This window comes from Schistocerca cancellata, chromosome 12, assembly GCF_023864275.1.
Source record: "Schistocerca cancellata isolate TAMUIC-IGC-003103 chromosome 12, iqSchCanc2.1, whole genome shotgun sequence".
Lineage (NCBI taxonomy): Eukaryota > Metazoa > Arthropoda > Insecta > Orthoptera > Acrididae > Schistocerca > Schistocerca cancellata.
In genome coordinates, this window is record NC_064637.1 from 44,421,400 (window position 1) to 44,443,393 (window position 21,994).

Sequence of the window (21,994 nt, forward strand, 5' to 3'; positions counted from 1 at the left end):
TGTTTGGGGTAAACCTTTTTTATATTTCGACATAATCTCCTTTTAGACTTATACACTCCGTACAAAGCTGTTCTGATTTGTTGATCCCTTCCGAATCGTAGGAATTGTCCAAGTCTGCAAAATAGCTATTAGCTGCTGCAATCACCTCCTCGTTTGAATAAAATCTTTGTCCCGCCAGCCATTTCTTCAAATTGAGGAACAAATAGTAGTCCGATGGAGCCAGGTCTGGAGAATAGGGGGGATGTGAAACGAGCTGGAATCCTATTTCCATTAATTTTGCGACCACAACTGCTGAGGTGTGTGCTGGTGCATTGTCGTGATAGAAAATGACTTTTTTGCGGTCCATACGCTGGCGTTTTTCTTGCAGCTCGGTTTTCAAACGGTCCAATAACGCTTTTACAGATAGTCGATGAGGATTATCCCTTGCGAGTCCCAAAAGACAGTCGCCATAACCTTTCCGGCTGAAGGACTGGTCTTCGCCTATTTGGTACAGATTCTCCCTTGGTAACCCATTGTTTAGATTGTTATTTGGTATCAGGAGTATAGTAATGTACCCATCCACAGTGACGAAACGACGCTTAAAGTCCTGCGGATTCTTCCTGAAGAACTGCAAACCATCCTTACATCACTTCACACGATTCCTTTTTTGGTCAAGCGTGAGCAATCGCTGAACCCATCTTGCGGGTAGCTTTCTGATGTCCAAATGTTTATGCAAAATATTATGTACCCATTCATTTGAGATGCCCACAGCACTAGCAATCTCACACACCTCAATTCTTCTGCCACCCGTCATCATATCATGGATTTTATCAATGGTTTCTGGAGTCGTAACCTCCACAGGGCGTCCAGAACGCTCAGCATCACTTGCGCCCATCTGGTCACTCCGAAAATTTTGAAACCACTTATAAACTGTTCGAATCGAAGGTGCAGAGTCACTGTAAGGTTTGTGAAGCTTCTCTTTAGTCTCCTGAGGCGTTTTGCCTTTCACAATGTAATGTTTAATCACCACACGAAATTATTCTTCGTCCATTTTTTGACAATCACTCGGCTTTCTTAATTCACACGAATGCCAAACACAAAAAAATAGGCCAATATGGCTGAAACTTGGTGTGCGTTCTTTCCAAAGATGCTAATAACTAAACATGACATCGATACGTGCCAGTGGTGCCATCTCTCGGACTTTGCACGGACTTTTCAAACGCCCCTCTGATGTCGGTACAAAGACCTTGTAAAAATAACTAGACTCACTTATGGCGCTGCAGTCGCGGGATAATTTGAACCTTCGGCTGGACGCCATTATAGTGGTTGTAGTCTGATGTGTTGTGTAGTAGTGTTGTTTATGAGGACCCTGATTCAACGTTGTATATTTGTTGGGGCGTACATACAGTATTTGTTACTCGTAATTCTACTGTCTGTACGTTCCAATCACAAGAAGTACAATGGTGAAGAGTTGTGCAGCGATTAATTGTACAAATAAATTCGAGAAAGGAACGAATATTACATTTCACAGCTATGTGGATATTTTAAGTTGTTTTGTATGTCAGTGCACTTGCTTAATAAATGTTTTGTAACACGGTATTAGCATAATGTCTGTGCATCTATTTGCAGGTTTTCTTTCTCAAAACCACAGCTGTTACAAAAATGGTTACACACTGTCAGGAGGCAAGATTTCCGACCGACAGAATACCATTTTATATGTTCTGATCATTTTGAAGAAAGTTCGCTGATCGGTAGTGTTTTCGTGGTCTAGGTTAGGTTGAAACTTAATAATTTGGTCGTGAGTTGCCAAAGCACTATGCCATATATAACGCACTTCTCGTCATAAAATCTAAAGCAAGGTAGAGTCAGAAAATATCTATTAATATAGTGAGCAAATCTTTGAGTATTTTGATGCATTTTGCGTACATCTATCGTAAATGAACTACGAAAAATGCTAGGGGTCCAGTACATAACTTTTAGCAATGGCAGATTCCATGTAGTACGTAAGATAAATTCATAAACAGTGATTAGTTGCTGTTTGTTCATAAATTGAAAAGTATATTGTAGTAACGTATTTAAATGAAACATTATGTTTGTGACCTAACTCATGGGAAGGCATTTTATAACCAAAAGCGATGTATAAACATTAGAACTCCGCGCGTCAATTTACCACTCTAATGGCCGCCGCCCAGCTATTCAATTTGTCCGCTATTCACAGTCGACCACTCGTGCGCTTGTGGCGGCCTGGGTCGGTAGGACAATTATCCAGATAGGCGAGGTCCAGGTTCGAGTCTCGATTTGGCACATGAATTAGATTAGATAGAATCAGGCTGCTCTACTCTCCAGTTGGCACTTTGAGTTAAATAAACTTCCTTCTCGAGTTGAAAACCATTGTGGTGCAGTAATGAAACACTGGGATTCCCTTGGTCACAGCGAAACTGTCAAAACATAACATCCCCTGCTACGTTTGAAAGATTGTTGTGAAAATTCTGAAGTTGCATATTGTGTTTCTCGAGGTTTTTAAGATCATATCCCGCTGTGAGATGGTGTTATTCTTGCACAGCAGTCTGTATCATGACTGAACCCTTGAGTGTGTGCACCTGAGCGCCCTGAAGCTCTCCCACTGACTGTAATTAAGCAGACTAGAGAAGATAAAGTCAGAGAGATGTTCATTGGGCGGACATTGTCGTAATGTAACGTCATTCCGTTGTTCGGTTGTTAAAACAAGTCGTTTGTGTTCCTTTCTGCTGTTCGGTCGTGGGCATATCCGAAAGGAATTAATTTGGGGACTAGAATAAACTTTCACATAATAGTTACGATTCAATGTTCCGACAAAAGGGGTTAGCGTCAGTGTTAATTTGAATTGTGGGCGTCGGGATTGGTTTTGACAGATACGTGGAAACGGACGTAACGAAAGTTGTTCGCATATCATCCTCGAACGTGACTTTTTATTTAATTAACGATTGCAGGCTCATTAAAAGCTATTATCTCATGATTAGGATCAATCCCTCTTTCCTCCTAGATAGTGATCATTCATTAACATTTACGTCATGAGAATTATTATTTATCGTATGGCAATACAGACACAACAGTTTCTGTGGCTTCATGTTTTAAGATTTTGAGTTCATGCTTCACTTGGATTGTATGAGTTTTATCCTTTGGTGTCCTAGACGTGTCAACTAGATGTGGAGCTATGGCATTTGGTCTCACAGCTGCTTTTTGTCGTTGTGCTGGTGGGCTGCTACCTAGTTTTCTCAGCAGTGACCATGCTTGCCTGCTAGATGTTTGGAAATTGAGGCTTCCTACAATTTCCGTCCGCTTTTGTCTCCTGGCAGCATCCAAGCTGCGAAGCAGTTCATCTGCTATTTCCTGATCTCCGGATTCAAGGAAGCTCTGGTATAGTTCTTCGCTGGTTTGGGACCATCCAGGGATGTATTCTTTGCGGTACCCTCTTGGTATGTGCTTCTTGGCTGTGCTTATCATGGCACCAACAAATCTTTGGTAATTTTTGCTAGTAGGTGGTATCCATCCCAAACATTTGTCCAGATCTGTGTGAGAACCCAGTCCAATTGGCTTTTTTAAAATTCCATCGTGGGCGAGGAATAGGGTAATTAGGGGAATTTGAGTTCCTACCTCTATTATGACTGGACGGTGTTGACTGTGTGGAAAGTCGGACAGAACTCTACGTGAGGCCGTGAGAGGTTGGTCTGTGTTGTTGGACGAGACGAAACACAGGTCAGGGTTGTATTCCTGTCTCCAGGCAGCTGATCTAAACGTAAATCGATCCTTAGCATCGAATACATGGTATACGTATTCGTCTTCTGCCCATTTTGCTAGTGCTTCTCCATTTGCATCATTGTCTTTATACTTCCACTGTTCATGATGACTATTGAAATCCCCAACGTATGTAGCAGGATGTGGCTGAGTTTGAAGAACGTGGACTGGCCAAGGAGCAGCAGGTGGCTTATAAATATTGGAGACGGTAATGCTTACGATTTTTGTGACAACGTTATGAATGTCTTCGTTGGTGGATGTAGAAATTAGGAAAGCGTTTTCAATATCTTGTTTGACATATGTGGCTACTCCATAAGACCTATGATAGGTCGCTGGCAACAGTTCATAGCCTGGTAATTTGCCCCTTTTATTTAGTTGTTGCACTGTCATAATAAAAAGGATTATTAATAAAAGTGATGTTAAATGGCAATTACGTGTTATTCCGTTAGTGTGGAACCGACGTAATATCTCTGAAATGACATTGATATATAATTTGTGTTAAATACTGAACTGAGATAGGAAGTAAATTGAAATTAGTGAACATTTGATACTGAGACTATAGGAGCAGAAGCGCTTAAGGTTTCTCTTCTCTAAAATGGCAAAACAGGTACGAACTTTAACTCAACAGTCGACATTATGTATTGCAAAGACATTAGCATTTCATACTTATTTTGACGACGCGCTGTTAAACAAAGGAACGTTGAGTCTCTGTACGAGTAATAAAATTAAATCTAAAAACATAATTAACAGTGGCGAACTCCGCTTTAACAAACTGTACTGCGTGTCGTCATCGGGCAATAACTGCCCAACCCTGGAGACTTGTTTGGTGAAATTAGAAGTCGGGCATACAAAACAAATTTAAAAATCCATTCAAACTACAGTGGAGTCGGCACAACACGACGTGGGCAGTTGTACCGTGCAGCTGCCCTTGAGCGGACACGCAAACTTGAACAGCCTGGTATAGAGAGTCAAATCATCTCAACACGTCTTTGATTGCTGTTAAGTACTTTGCCATTTTGTTTATCACTTAGAATTTATCCCGTGTCCACTTCTATACACCTATTTCACCTCTCCGTGGTATTAGCTAGTTTTGTGTCCACTTGGTGGCACGTTTTGAAGCGAGGCATGGTCCCAGATTACAACCTCTCGCCAGCTGTAGTTGCTTCCTTTCTGCCACCGTACATCAATCCACTGATCTACATCTACATCTACATACATACTCCGCAATCCACCATATGATGCGTGGCGGAGGGTACCTTGTACCACAACTAGCATCTTCTATCCCTGTTCCACTCCCAAACAGAACGAGGGAAAAATGACTGCCTATATGCCTCTCTTATCTTATCTTTGTGGTCTTTCCGCGAAATATAAGTTGGCGGCAGTAAAATTGTACTGCAGCCAGCCTCAAATGCTGGTTCTCTAAATTCCCTCAGTAGCGATTCACGAAAAGAACGCCTCCTTTCCTCTAGAGACTCCCACCCCAGCTCCTCCCGTAACACTCGCGTGATGATCAAACCTACCAGTAACAAATCTAGCAGCCCGCCTCTGAATTGCTTCCATGTCCTTCCTCAATCCGACCTGATAGGGACCCCAAACTCTCGAGCAGTACTCAAGAATAGGTCGTATTAGTGTTTTATAAGCGGTCTCCTTTACAGATGAACCACATCTTCCCAAAATTCTACCAATGAACCGAAGACGACTATCCGCCTTCCGCACAACTGCCATTACATGCTTGTCCCACTTCATATCGCTCTGCAATGTTACGCCCAAATATTTAATCGACGTGATTGTGTCAAGCGCTACACTACTAATGGAGTATTCAAACATTACAGGATTCTTTTTCCTATTCATCTGCATTAATTTACATTTATCTATATTTAGAGTTAGCTGCCATGCTTTACACCAATCACAAATCCTGTCCAAGTCATCTTGTATCTTCCTACAGTCACTCGACGACGACACCTTCCCGTACACCACAGCATCATCAGCAAACAGCCGCACATTGCTATCCACCCTACCCAAAAGATCATTTATGTAGAGAGAAAACAATAGCGGACCTACCACACTTCCCTGGGGCACTCCAGATGATACCCTCACTTCCGATGAACACTCACCATCGAGGACAACGTACTGGGTTCTATTACTTAAGAAGTCTTCGAGCCACTCACATATTTGGGAACCAATCCCATATGCTCGTACCTTAGTTAGGAGACTGCAGTGGGGCACCGAGTCAAACGCTTTCCGGAAGTAGAGGAATATGGCATCCGTCTGATACCCTTCACCCATGGTTCGCAAGATATCATGTGAAAAAAGGGCGAGTTGCGTTTCGCAGGAGCGATGCTTTCTAAAGCCGTGCTGATGCGTGGACAGCAACTTCTCTGTCACAAGGAAATTCATTACATTCTAACTGAGAATCCTGCAACAAACCGATGTTAAGGATATTGGTCTGTAATTTTGAGGACCCGTCCTTCTACCCTTCTTATATACAGGCGTCACCTGCGCCTTTTTCCAGTCGCTCGGGACTTTACATTGGGCAAGAGATCCATGAGTATTGACCAGGACTGACCTTGGGTATGTCGTAGCCCTGGAGCTTGGCGTCGTCCAGCGCCATGTGCGGAATTCCGATCGGCAGCAGCGTCTGGAACCGCATCGTCTCGCGTAGCGTCGCCTCCGTGTACGGCAAGCTGTGGAAGACAGTAGTATGGTCAGAAACAGAGCAACACGTTACGTATCAGTGTTCAAAACATGAAAACCCACCTCTCCAACTAATCATCAGAAGCTTTCTCACATCGCAGATGTGATTCATTCCTTATCCTTGAGTTGTGAGGACTGAAATGAATGTGTTTTAAAGAATTTGAGTTTGTTACGAAATAAAGGAGTAGGAAATGAGAGAAACTGGAAATGCGACGAATAGCACAAACCTGCATCTTTAAAATTGGATGTACGTGTCTATGTCTGTTCCAACATAACTGTGATACACCTTCAGCAACTTCAGCTAGGTTTGATACACGTGTGACTTAGCACCAGATGACACTTACCATGCTGATGAAACAGCCCTAGCACCGCTGTTTGTGGTGTGTGTGTGTGTGTGTGGGGGGGGGTGTAATGTCCCCACAGAAAATACCCTCTACCACGCACCAGTTAATCATTGCCAATCATACCATCCACATTCATTCACTTTGGAAAAGTATCTGATCTGATTTTCTCGTAACATTTTCGGCGACAGCTCGACGACGCCAAAGTATTTTCTAGTGCGTTTATTCTTTGAAATAAGAGATGCATATATGTATTCTCTATGGTTGTTAGAGTGGTAACTAGGACAGCTTCTGTAGTATCTGTTGAGGGATTGACGTGTTTCTGACAGATACATATTTTGCTTTTCTTCTCGCTAAAGCGAGCCATTAACATTTGTGCCGCTAGAGGTTTGTTTGAAGAGAAAGAGACTGCAAACGGAAAATAATTAAGACGTGGAATCACCGGAGATCTGGACATGTAATGGAGATGGATTGAATACACAATTTCCTTCATAAATAAGGTTTGTGACTTTTTTGTTCTGGAGTGAATGAACGAATGAGTTTTTTTCTGAATCATTTGATGATCACGTTGGCCCTGTAATTAGTGGGGAAGTTTCATCTGTGTCGAAGAGAGCCTGCAATCACTGTCTGTGTTAAATCGTCCAAAAGGGCTTCGTACACATCTGGAATTCGCAATCTTTCGTAAAAGGAACAAATTGTCCACACGATTGATTCTCCCGACTGAATGCAGTGCTTAACAGTAATAATAAACGTAAAGATCTCTTACAGCAAGCCAGCCGCTGACTACCAAGACGAAGGACTCCACCAAAGATTCTATTTGGCTGATTTCACGTAATGAAATATTATATTAAAAACTGTACATAGATAAAGGAGAGAGAGAGAGAGAGAGAGCGAATGAAAATAGAGAAAATACTAATAATCCTCCATTAGTCTAACTTTTCGCCTGTCTTATCACGGATCAGCCGAAAAAAGGGGAGGCCCTTACTTTACTGTACAGATTTATGTGTGAAGGTGAAGGGATCTTAAAGGCAACAGATACACGTCTATACAGACAAGACATTACACAAAGTTAGCGGCTAGCTGCATTCATCACCTATTCTTAGATGAAGAGACGGCAACTTATTATTCTTAACATTAAAAAAAAATGTTAAAGGGGGGGGGGGGGAGCTGAGCTTTAAGAGTGGGAAGGTGTTGGCCTGAAAACTTAACGTTGGAATGCCTACAGTGGAGGGGGAGGAGGAGATTCGTGATTAACGTCCTGTCGACAACTAGGTCATTAGAGACGGAGCACACTCTCGGATTAGGGAAGGATGGGAGAGGAAGGCAGCCGTGCTCTTTTAAAGGAACCATCCCAGCATTTGCATAAGCGATTTAGGGAAACCGCAGAAAATCTAAACCGTGATGTCTGGACCACGGATATGAACTGTGGTCCTCCCGAATGCGAGTCCAGTGTGCTAACCACTGCGCAATCCTGCTTGGTAATACCTGCAGTAAATTCATACAGATATGACACACATGTATGGCCTACAGTTCGGCTTTCAGGGGATAAAAGCACCAGAGAGGCAGATCAGACATTGCACGTATTTATAGGAGCAACAATAAACAAAATAAATGCGCATTCCTGGGATCTGGCGAAGCAGAGAAAACCATTCCACAATGTGAAACGGCACAAGACGTCTGAACTCAGAAAAATGTACACTCCTGGAAATGGAAAAAAGAACACATTGACACCGGTGTGTCGGACCCACCATGCTTGCTCCGGACACTGAGAGAGGGCTGTACAAGCAATGATCAGACGCACGGCACAGCGGACACACCAGGAACCGCGGTGTTGGCCGTCGAATGGCGCTAGCTGCGCAGCATTTGTGCACCGCCGCCGTCAGTGTCAGCCAGTTTGCCGTGGCATACGGAGCTCCATCGCAGTCTTTAACACTGGTAGCATGCCGCGACAGCGTGGACGTGAACCGTATGTGCAGTTGACGGACTTTGAGCGAGGGCGTATAGTGGGCATGCGGGAGGCCGGGTGGACGTACCGCCGAATTGCTCAACACGTGGGGCGTGAGGTCTCCACAGTACATCGATGTTGTCGCCAGTGGTCGGCGGAAGGTGCACGTGCCCGTCGACCTGGGACCGGACCGAAGCGACGCACGGACGCACGCCAAGACCGTAGGATCCTACGCAGTGCCGTAGGGGACCGCACCGCCACTTCCCAGCAAATTAGGGACACTGTTGCTCCTGGGGTATCGGCGAGGACCATTCGCAACCGTCTCCATGAAGCTGGGCTACGGTCCCGCACACCGTTAGGCCGTCTTCCGCTCACGCCCCAACATCGTGCAGCCCGCCTCCAGTGGTGTCGCGACAGGCGTGAATGGAGGGACGAATGGAGACGTGTCGTCTTCAGCGATGAGAGTCGCTTCTGCCTTGGTGCCAATGATGGTCGTATGCGTGTTTGGCGCCGTGCAGGTGAGCGCCACAATCAGGACTGCATACGACCGAGGCACACAGGGCCAACACCCGGCATCATGGTGTGGGGAGCGATCTCCTACACTGGCCGTACACCACTGGTGATCGTCGAGGGGACACTGAATAGTGCACGGTACATCCAAACCGTCATCGAACCCATCGTTCTACCATTCCTAGACCGGCAAGGGAACTTGCTGTTCCAACAGGACAATGCACGTCCGCATGTATCCCGTGCCACCCAACGTGCTCTAGAAGGTGTAAGTCAACTACCCTGGCCAGCAAGATCTCCGGATCTGTCCCCCATTGAGCATGTTTGGGACTGGATGAAGCGTCGTCTCACGCGGTCTGCACGTCCAGCACGAACGCTGGTCCAACTGAGGCGCCAGGTGGAAATGGCATGGCAAGCCGTTCCACAGGACTACATCCAGCATCTCTACGATCGTCTCCATGGGAGAATAGCAGCCTGCATTGCTGCGAAAGGTGGATATACACTGTACTAGTGCCGACATTGTGCATGCTCTGTTGCCTGTGTCTATGTGCCTGTGGTTCTGTCAGTGTGATCATGTGATGTATCTGACCCCAGGAATGTGTCAATAAAGTTTCCCCTTCCTGGGACAATGAATTCACGGTGTTCTTATTTCAATTTCCAGAAGTGTATTATCGAGTGACAATAAATTGAATAAAAGCGAAGGTAATGGTGAACCCCTATCAGATTAGTGATAAACTAGAGGACCACGAAGTAGGCAAAGGGGATGGATTACAATTAAATCAATACAATGAAATAAGTACCCTTAGCTGCATCCAGGCGTTGATATATGTCAACGGAGACAATTGTAAATGTGTGCCCCGGCTGGGACTCGAACCCACAACCTCCTGCTTACATGGCAGACACAGTATCCATCTGAGCCACCGAGGACACAGAAGACAGTGCGGCTGCAGGGACATATCTCTGGCTCGCCTCCCGTGAGACCCACATTTCCAACTTATTGTCCCACACTATATTGGTAGTGCCCCTGCCCATTACACTCATTACTGGTGGCTTCACCGATTCCCAAACAGTTCGGGCAATGTGTGTGCATCTGTTCAGAAGATGGTCAAATGACGGGTGAGTCTTAACTAGATAACTATATACAGGGTTATTACAAATGATTGAAGCGATTTCACAGCTCTACAATAACTTTATTATTTGATATATTTTCACAATGCTTTGCACACACATACAAAAACTCAAAAAGTTTTTTTAGGCATTCACAAATGTTCGATATGTGCCCCTTTAGTGATTCGGCAGACATCAAGCCGATAATCAAGTTCCTCCCACATTCGGCGCAGCATGTCCCCATCAATGAGTTCGAAAGCACCGTTGATGCGAGCTCGCAGTTCTGGCACGTTTCTTGGTAGAGGAGGTTTAAACACTGAATCTTTCACATAACCCCACAGAAAGAAATCGCATGGGGTTAAGTCGGGAGAGCGTGGAGGCCATGACATGAATTGCTGATCATGATCTCCACCACGACTGATCCATCGGTTTTCCAATCTCCTGTTTAAGAAATGCCGAACATCGTGATGGAAGTGCGGTGGAGCACCATCCTGTTGAAAGATGAAGTCGGCGCTGTCGGTCTCCAGTTGTGATATGAGCCAATTTTACAGCATGTCCAGATACACATGTCCTGTAACGTTTTTTTCGCAGAAGAAAAAGGGGCCGTAAACTTTAAACCGTGGGATTGCAGAAAACACGTTAACTTTTGGTGAATTGCGAATTTGCTGCACGAATGCGTGAGGATTCTCTACCGCCCAGATTCGCACATTGTGTCTGTTCACCATTAAGAAAAATCACTGAAAACAAGTTTCGCACTGAACGCATCCTCTTCCATGAGCTGTTGCAACCGCGCCGAAAATTCAAAGCGTTTGACTTTGTCATCGTGTGTCAGGGCTTGTAGCAATTGTAAACGGTAAGGCTTCTGTTTTAACCTTTTCCGTAAGATTTTCCAAACCGTCGGCTGTGGTGCGTTTAGCTCCCTGCTTGCTTCATCGTCGACTTCCGCGGGCTACACGTGAAACTTGCCCGCACGCATTCAACCGTTTCTTCGCTCACTGCAGGCCGACCCGTTGATTTCCCCTTACAGAGGTATCCAGAAGCTTTAAACTCCGCATACCATCGCCGAACGGAGTTAGCAGTAGGTGGATCTTTGTAGAACTTCGTCCTGAAGTGTCGTTGCACTGTTATGACTGACTGATGTGAGTGCATTTCAAGCACGGCATACGCTTTCTCGGCTCCTATTGCCATTTTGTCTCACTGCGCTCTCGAGCGCTCTGGCAGCAGAAACCTGAAGTGCGGCTTCAGCTGAACAAAACTTTATGAGTTTTTCTACGTATCTGTAGTGTGTCGTGACCATATGTCAATGAATGGAGCTACAGTCAATTTATGAAATCGCTTCAATCATTTGTAATAGCCCTGTATATGAAGACATGTCAGAGAGAACAGACACCATCTTCATATATAAAGTGAAGGGACTCTGTTTCCTTCCAAGCAATATACCGGGTGATCAAAAAGTCAGTATAAATTTGAAAACTGAATAAATCACGGAATAATGTAGACAGAGAGGTACGAACTGACACACATGCTTGGAATGACATGGGCATTAAGGCATCATCAGGTGAGTTGGTTACAAGAACACTCCACTAATTTGGACAACAGGAATGGTTTGATCCACTTTGAGCTATAATCAGAGGACTGTCCAGAGAAGAGTTGAATGAAGAACTCACTTTGGGCGGTCGTTGAGGTTGGGCAGCCTGGAAGGCCCGACGACGGAGTCGAGCTCCTGCTGCACCCGCTTCTGCACCTCGGGGAAGAAGGCGACGTACATGAGGGCCCAGGTGAGCACCGTGGACTGCACCATGGACGACGGCAGGAACGTGTCGAACATCATGACGCCCAGCTGGTCGGCTGCAAGCAAGACACGGGCAGCTGGTTAACCACACACCTCCACCAGGTCGACACTCGTAACTACCAGTAGTTTTGTGTCCTCACCAAACGGTGATGTCGATCTGGACCCTGCAAGTGGTGGTGGTGGTTAGTGTTTAACGTCCCGTCGACAACGAGGTCATTAGAGACGGAGCACAAGCTCGGGTTAGGGAAGGATTGGGAAGGATATCGGCCGTGCCCTTTCAAAGGAACCATCCCGGCATTTGCCTGAAACGATTTAGGGAAATCACGGAAAACCTAAATCAGGATGGCTGGAGACGGGATTGAACCGTCGTCCTCCCGAATGCGAGTCCAGTGTGCTAACCACTGCGCCACCTCGCTCGGTGGGACCCTGCAAGCTATCATAGATACTATTAAGTGTCACTAACACAAAGAAAGGCGGTAGCCTGTGTGCTAGGTTACGACACTGTCTAGTGCAGTTACACACTGAAGAGCCAAAGAAACTGTTACACCTGCCTAATATCGTGTAGGGCCCTGGCAAGCACACAGAAGTGCCGCAACACGATATGGCACGGGCTCGACTAATGTCTGAAGTAGTGCTGAAGGGAACTGACACCGTGAATCCTGCAGGGCTGTCCATAAACGCGTAAGAATTCGATGGGGTGGAGAGCTCTTCTGAATAGCACATTGCAATGCATCTCAGATATGCTCAATAATGTTCACTTCTGTCGAGTTTGGTGGCCGGCGGAAGTGTTCGAATTCAGAATAGTGTTCCTGGAGCCACACTGTAGCAATTCTGGACGTGTGGAGTGTCGCATTGTCCTGCTGGAAAAGGCGAAACCCATCGGTACGAAAAATGGAGCTGATCCGACAGTTGTCAGAGTCGTTTATTTATTTAATTTATTTATTTATTGTTCCGTGGGACCAAATTAAGGAGAAGTCTCCATGGTCATGGAACGTGTCAATACATGAAATTATAACACGATATTAGAAACAGATAAAATGAAATATAAAAAAAAAAACATATTCAGGTGACAAGTCGTAAGTTTAAATGTAGAAAATCAACAATGTAACACTGCAATTTGCTTAATTTTTTAGCTCTTCCAGGAGCTCCTCGACAGAATAGAAGGAGTGAGCCATGAGGAAACTCTTCAGTTTAGACTTAAAAGAGTTTGGGCTACTGCTAAAATTTTTGAGTTCTTGTGGTAGCTTATTGAAAATGTATGCAGCAGAATACTGCACTCCTTTCTGCACAAGAGTCAAGGAAGTGCATTCTACATGCAGATTTGATTTCTGCCTAGTATTAACTAAGTGAAAGCTGCTAACTCTTGGGAATAGGCTAATATTGCTAACAACAAACGACATTAAAGAAAATATATACTGTGAGGGCAATGTCAGAATTCCCAGATTTTTGAATAGGGGTCGACAAGAGGTTCTCGAACTTACACCACATATAGCTCGAACAGCCCGTTTTTGAGCCAAAAATACCCTTTTTGAATCAGAAGAATTACCCCAAAAAATAATACCATACGACATAAGCGTATGAAAATATGCGAAGTAGACTACTTTTCTTGTTGAAGTGTCACTTATTTCAGATACTGTTCTAATGGTAAATAAAGCAGCATTTAGCTTCTGAACAAGATCCTGGACATGGGCTTTCCACGACAGCTTACTATCTATCCGAACGCCTAGGAACTTGAACTGTTCCGTCTCGCTTATAATATGCCTATTCTGTCTGATCAAAATATCGGTTCTTGTTGAATTGTGAGTTAGAAACTGTAAAAACTGAGTCTCACTGTGATTTAGCATCAAATTATTTTCCACAAGCCACGAACTTATTTCATGAACTACACCATTTGTTACTGTTTCAATATTACACACAAGATCCTTCACTATCAAGCTGGTGTCATCAGCAAACAGAAATATTTTTGAATCGCCTGTAATACTAGAAGATATATCATTTATATAAATAAGAAACAGCAGTGGCCCCAGCACCGATCCTTGGGGAACGCCCCACTTAACAGTGCCCCATTGGCACTGAACATCACTACCACTCTCAATATTGGGGAGAATTACCCTCTGCTTTCTGTTCTTAAAGTAAGAGGCGAACCAATTGTAAGCTACTCCCCTTACTCCATAATGGTCCAACTTCTGCAGTAATATTTTGTGGTCAACACAGTAAAAAGCCTTCGTTAAATCGAAGAAAACACCTAGCGTTCGCAACCTTTTATTTAATCCGTCCAAAACCTCACAGAGAAAAAGAGAATATAGCATTTTCAGTTGTTAAGCCATTTCTAAAACCAAACTGAACATTTGACAGCGAATTACGTGAATTTAAATGCTCCAGTAAGCTTGTATATACAACCTTCTCGATAACTTTAGCAAACGCCGATGGCATAGAAATAGGTCTAAAATTGTCAACATTATCAATGTCTTCCTTTTTATAAAGTGGCTTCACGTCGTATCTAGACGTATCAGCGGCCTATATCACTGCACACGCTCCAAACCAGTACAGAGACTCCACCAGCTTGAACAGTCCCCAGCTGCACGGTCTATGGACTCAGGAGGCTGCCTCCACACCAGTACACGTCCATCCGCTCGATACAATCTGAAACGAGACTCGTCCGACCAGGCAACATGTTCCCAGTCGTCAACAGTCCAACGTGGTAACGGCACCAGACAAGGCGTAAAGGTTTGTGTTGTGCTGTGATTAGGGGTACACAAGTGAGCCTTTGGCTCCGAAAGCCCATACTGATGCCGTTTCGTTGAATGGTCCGCACGCTGACACTTCCTGATGGCCCAGCACTGAAATCTGCAGCAATTTGCGGACGGGCTGCACTTTTGTCACGTTGAACGATTCTCTTCAGCCGTCGTTGGTCCCGTTCTTGCAGGATGTTTTTCCGGCCGCTGAGATGTCGGAGATTTGATGTTTTACCGGATTCCTGATATTCACGGTACACTCGTGAAATGGTCGTACTGGAAAATCCCCACTTCATCGCTGCCTCGGAGATGTTGTGACCCATCGCTCGTGCACCAACTATAACACCACGTTCAAACTCACTCAAATCTTGATAACCTTCCATTGTAGCGGCACTAATCGATCTAAAAATTGGCGCCAGACACTTGTCGACTTATACACTCCCGGAAATGGAAAAAAGAACACATTGACACCGGTGTGTCAGACCCACCATACTTGCTCCGGACACTGCGAGAGGGCTGTACAAGCAATGATCACACGCACGGCACAGTGGACACACCAGGAACCGCGGTGTTGGCCGTCGAATGGCGCTAGCTGCGCAGCATTCGTGCACCGCCGCCGTCAGTGTCAGCCAGTTTGCCGTGGCATACGGAGCTCCATCGCAGTCTTTAACACTGGTAGCATGCCGCGACAGCGTGGACGTGAACCGTATGTGCAGTTGACGGACTTTGAGCGAGGGCGTATAGTGGGCATGCGGGAGGCCGGGTGGACGTACCGCCGAATTGCTCAACACGTGGGGCGTGAGGTCTCCACAGTACATCGATGTTGTCGCCAGTTGTCGGCGGAAGGTGCACGTGCCCGTCGACCTGGGACCGGACCGCAGCGACGCACGGATGCACGCCAAGACCGTAGGATCCTACGCAGTGCCGTAGGGGACCGCACCGCCACTTCCCAGCAAATTAGGGACACTGTTGCTCCTGGGGTATCGGCGAGGACCATTCGCAACCGTCTCCATGAAGCTGGGCTACGGTCCCGCACACCGTTAGGCCGTCTTCCGCTCACGCCCCAACATCGTGCTGCCCGCCTCCAGTGGTGTCGCGACAGGCGTGAATGGAGGGACGAATGGAGACGTGTCGTCTTCAGCGATGAGAGTCGCTTCTGCCTTGGTGCCAATGATGGTCGTATGCGTGTTTGGCGCCGTGCAGGTGAGCGCCACAATCAGGACTGCATACGACCGAGGCACACAGGGCCAACACCCGGCATCATGGTGTGGGGAGCGATCTCCTACACTTGCCGTACACCACTGGTGATCGTCGAGGGGACACTGAATAGTGCATGGTACATCCAAACCGTCATCGAACCCATCGTTCTACCATTCCTAGACCGGCAAGGGAACTTGCTGTTCCAACAGGACAATGCACGTCCGCATGTATCCCGTGCCACCCAACGTGCTCTAGAAGGTGTAAGTCAACTACCCTGGCCAGCAAGATCTGCGGATCAGTCCCCCATTGAGCATGTTTGGGACTGGATGAAGCGTCGTCTCACGCGGTCTGCACGTCCAGCACGAACGCTGGTCCAACTGAGGCGCCAGGTGGAAATGGTATGGCAAGCCGTTCCACAGGACTACATCCAGCATCTCTACGATCGTCTCCATGGGAGAATAGCAGCCTGCATTGCTGCGAAAGGTGGATATACATTGTACTAGTGCCGACATTGTGCATGCTCTGTTGCCTGTGTCTATGTGCCTGTGGTTCTGTCAGTGTGATCATGTGATGTATCTGACCCCAGGAATGTGTCAATAAAGTTTCCCCTTCCTGGGACAATGAATTCACGGTGTTCTTATTTCAATTTCCAGGAGTGTATATGCGTTGCCGACCGCAACGCCTTATTCTGCCTGTTTACATATCCCTGTATCTGAATACGCATACCTATGCCAGTTTCTTTGGCGCTTTAGTGTATGTGTCTAAGGCTGCACACGGAGAATACTGGAGGTGAAGCAGTACCATTATGAGCAGATCACCGCAAACAGTATGACTGCTTTGCAGGCTTTCTCACAAGATTTTAAAGAAACTATTCAGTACAAAAAATTGAGACTGTTGCATGTTATAGCTTCATTCGTCAGATTCACGGTGAAGGTAGTGTCATTTCGTTAATGGTTATAGTAGCTACGGAAGATGTTTGAAGCATAACTTTTAAAATTATCACACTGTGTGAAATTAGAATAGATTGAAATAAAAAACAGGAGTCACTATTGTGGTGTCACCGCCAGACACCACACTTGCTAGGTGGTAGCCTTTAGATCGGCCGCGGTCCGCTAGTATACGACGGACCCGCGTGTCGCCACTGTCAGTGATTGCAGAGCGAGCGCCGCCACACGGCAGGTCGAGAGAGACTTCCTAGCACTCGCCCCAGTTGTACAGCCGACTTTGCTAGCGATGGTTCACTGACAAATTACGCTCTCATTTGCCGAGACGATAGTTAGCATAGCCTTCAGCTACGTCATTTGCTACGACCTAGCAAGGCGCCATTATCATTTGCTATTTATCTTGTGATGCATGTACCGTCGGACCGATGTTCACCAATTATGGATTAAAGTTAAGTATTCCATCAGCTACGTACTTTATTTGCCTGTCTCAATCCCTTTAACCGTTCCAGACCTCACGCCAGCCTGCGTGAGCTTAACGCGTGCCTTTCGGCTACCAATCATAGTGGCTTGGCTGCCTTGCCAAGTCACAACAACTATGAGTACACATTTGGTGCATCTTAGGTCACACATTGCACATGTAGCTAAAATACTGAATTTTTCTGTGAACTTAGGAGGAGATCTATATGAACCTCCATTCTTGAAAAAAGCATTGTATGTTGTGGGTCGCTTCTAGTCTCACAGACGCTAACGATACAGTGAAAACGAAAATATTAATGATATGCATTGTATCTCCTAAATGGTTTAAGATTTTGAAACGAGTTTTTAGTCAACTGTTGCATGCAAGAAGGAGAGCATTCTTCCATAACGTTAACATGGGTAACTTTCTTATGTAATGTGATGCTGTATCAGGATTCTGTCACAACTACAGCTGAATTAACATGTTAGTGAGATGACATTGAGCGAACTCCACTGTATTCTGGCAAAAGAAGGTAATTTTAAAATGGCTGCGAAAGATATGAAAATGTTACTCAAAATTCGTCACTGCTGACGCTTCTCTGAAAGCAAAAAGTTGTTAACAACTCAGGCGAAAATAAATAGCTACTTTCGCAGGAATTTCAGCATAATCCTGTCGCAGAATGTGTTTTGAATAATGAACAGCTGGAATTGAAACTTTCCAAAGTATTTACTTGCTGCTCCTCAATGACGTGAGAATATGAAAAAAATTCACACCAGATAGGACACCATCTTTCAGAGCCAATGAATGAATGACTCAGCTTATTCATCTCAGCCGTCTTGTTCACCTCAAGGATACTGATAATCAATTTCCAGCTTGATGGGTAGCTGGCAGGATTCTCTTAGTTGTGATAATGATGACAGCTCCAAAACTACGAAACGCATTGTCTCAACAAGAACTACTATTTCGTTTTCCTCCCGCTAGAATCGTAAATGGACTGATTTTTCGAAAACTACTGGTAAAAATTTACTTCTATATTGTATAACCGAATTTGCCACCACATTACATTAGTAAACCATACGTATACTTGCCATTTGTTCCTTAGGATGTTTGAGGCTGCTGTTCCTTTGACCATAATGGCTACAAATAAAATACATTTCTTAGCTGTAGTTTAGTAGTGTGTCACTCAGTGTGGGTTTACTTACTGGAGTAAGTGCTGGGTTCACCAGTCTTTTGCCTCTCCTTTATCTCCTTGAGGTATCTGTCGATGAAGTCCCTCATGTGGTCGTCAGAGTATGTCTTCTCGTGTTCTTGGATGACTTTCTGTAAAATGTAAACCAACAATAAGTTGGACTAGCACGAACTGATAAACGGAAAATGTTTGAAGCATAACTTTTAAAATTATCAGACATCGAATATCAATGATACTTTATGACAGTCACAGTACAATGACCATCGATGGGGAAGTAAACACTTATTCAGAAACTAGGCGGTAATTCTCTTAGCGAGAGTGAAACAGACCAAGAAATAAGACAAATTTGTTACATGAACTTTGCGACACCACTTTTATTTTCAATGCATTTGACACTGTTTTATTTTAACAACACTTGATGCATATTTCTAAAGGAATATACGATAAAACTGAGCTCCTGTGACAATATTTTCGTATATGATTACAACTGATGCAAGTAAATTTTAGTTTTCAGAGGTTGTCATGCTATTAGCTTCATTTCAAAAGAGAGAAATATGATTGGGAACATAATTCTGAAGATAAATTTTTCTTGAAAAACATTGTAACTTTCTACCATTTAATTTGTTCACATCATACTAAATGTCAAGTAAATTACGAAATTTTGTTTGTGCTGTTCCAAAAAAAAATTGTTATTTATTATCTAAATTGCATCACACTATTGCTTCACTACACTGGACATATTAACCAAAGTGTGGGATGAATTAGACTTTACACTGGATGTGTGCCACCTATAACGGTGGGTGCACATGCTGAACGTTCGTAAGAGAAACTAGGTTAGTTTGATGTATTGATGCATGTATTGTTTGTATTGTTTGTTGTAAACAGTGTAAACTAGTTTGGCACCCACTGTTTCACTCACATAGACTGTATGGTCTGCAGAGATTTTTTGTTTTTTTGTTTTTCTTTAATCGAATCTTTATGTTGTTTACAAATTGCAACAGCGTATATACTTTTCACGCTAATGAAGGCCATAGAAACATGATCTTTCCCGAATGTACTTTCGACCGAAAAGCGATCCTGGTAGCTGGAGTCCAAGGTTTTTGTTACACATGCCGTTTGGTTTCTTGTGGCGATATTTCTGCAGAAGCTTTAATCCCCTAATACATATTTCTTTATATTGAACCGAGAAATTAAATACCAATATTCGTAGATTTAGATTTTAATTTTTGTAATACAACGAAACATTTTCTTAAGAATTTTGATCTTCTATTTCACCCTCTTAGGAGTGAATTTCCGAAAACAGTGAAATGCCTATTTTTTTACTTCTGACAGAGTAGCCAAGTACAAATTTCCTTAGGTTCGAAAATGCTTGTATAATGAAATATTTCCACAAAATCTTTCATCTCCGGTTTCACCCCCCACATGGTTTGAATTTCCAAAAAACAGTGAAACACGTATTTTTTATTTCTAAATGAGTAGTGAAGTAAAAGTTTTCATGTATGTAGCTTTAATAGTTGTTTAACAAATATTTTTTTTCAAAAAGCTGTCACCAACTATTTCATCTCCATTGCAGTTAAATTTCCAAAATGCTGAACTACATATCCTTATTTCTGACCAAATAACCAGATACCAATTTTCGTTAATCTGGCATCAAAATTGCTTAATAGTGACATATTTTCACCCTTTTTAGGGTAGAATTGCGAGAAACCGCTTGTTAAACAGTGCCTACAGTGTAAGACTCACACCCTGTCCAAATTTCAAGTTCATATCCTAAGCGGACTGGGCGGTGATGAGTCAGTGAATCAGTCTGGCACTGCTTTACCCCTGTTAGGGGCTCAGTTTCCAAAAACCGTCAAACATGTATTTTTTATTTCTAACTGAGAAGCCAAACAAAAATACCTTGTTGATGAAACATTTCATAAAGCATTTCATCCCCTATTTCAGCCACTTTGGGCTGAATTTGAGAAACCACTGAAACATGTATTTCTTTTATTTCTAAGTGAGAAGTAAAACATCATTTTTCATCGATGTAGCTTTAAAAATACTTTAGTAGTTATTTAATAATGACTTTTTTTCAAAAAGAAATTCACCAACTGTTTCACCCCTATAGGAGTTAAATTTCAAAAATGATGAAACATGTAGTTCTTTATTTATTACTGAGAAACCAAATACCAATTTTCGTAGGCCTATCCTTAATAGCAACGCGTTTTCACAAAAGCCTTCCATCCCCAATTTCACCCACTAAGGGGTGCAATTTCGAGCTATCCTTTCTTAAACCATACCTACAATTTAAAATCATACCATTTCCAAATTTCAGGTTCCTATCCTTAGTGGTATGGACTGGCTAATGATGAGTTAGTGAGTGAGTTAGTCAGTTAGAACATTGCCTTTTATATACATACACTCCTGGAAATTGAAATAAGAACACCGTGAATTCATTGTCCCAGGAAGGGGAAACTTTATTGACACATTCCTGGGGTCAGATACATCACATGATCACACTGACAGAACCACAGGCACATAGACACAGGCAACAGAGCATGCACAATGTCGGCACTAGTACAGTGTATATCCACCTTTCGCAGCAATGCAGGCTGCTATTCTCCCATGGAGACGATCGTAGAGATGCTGGATGTAGTCCTGTGGAACGGCTTGCCATGCCATTTCCACCTGGCGCCTCAGTTGGACCAGCGTTCGTGCTGGACGTGCAGACCGCGTGAGACGACGCTTCATCCAGTCCCAAACATGCTCAATGGGGGACAGATCCAGAGATCTTGCTGGCCAGGGTAGTTGACTTACACCTTCTAGAGCACGTTGGGTGGCACGGGATACATGCGGACGTGCATTGTCCTGTTGGAACAGCAAGTTCCCTTGCCCGTCTAGGAATGGTAGAACGATGGGTTCGATGACGGTTTGGATGTACCGTGCACTATTCAGTGTCCCCTCGACGATCACCAGTGGTGTACGGCCAGTGTAGGAGATCGCTCCCCACACCATGATGCCGGTTGTTGGCCCTGTGTGCCTCGGTCGTATGCAGTCCTGATTGTGGCGCTCACCTGCACGGCGCCAAACACGCATACGACCATCATTGGCACCAAGGCAGAAGCGACTCTCATCGCTGAAGACGACACGTCTCCATTCGTCCCTCCATTCACGCCTGTCGCGACACCACTGGAGGCGGGCTGCACGATGTTGGGGCGTGAGCGGAAGACGGCCTAACGGTGTGCGGGACCGTAGCCCAGCTTCATGGAGACGGTTGCGAATGGTCCTCGCCGATACCCCAGGAGCAACAGTGTCCCTAATTTGCTGGGAAGTGGCGGTGCGGTCCCC

General features: G+C 44.5%; 1 protein-coding gene across 1 annotated transcript in view; it reads right to left on the reverse strand.

Annotated features, from left to right (window-relative positions):
- Positions 1–21,994, reverse strand: part of LOC126109795 (probable cytochrome P450 304a1) — a 60,832-nt gene that overhangs the window by 11,943 nt on the left and 26,895 nt on the right. Inside the window, exons 5-7 of the mRNA XM_049914852.1 lie at positions 18,678–18,795; positions 12,015–12,195; positions 6,320–6,437 (exon numbers count right to left, since the gene is read on the reverse strand). Of these exons, the coding sequence (XP_049770809.1) occupies positions 6,320–6,437; positions 12,015–12,195; positions 18,678–18,795 (417 nt within the window). The remainder of the gene's footprint in view (positions 1–6,319; positions 6,438–12,014; positions 12,196–18,677; positions 18,796–21,994) is intronic.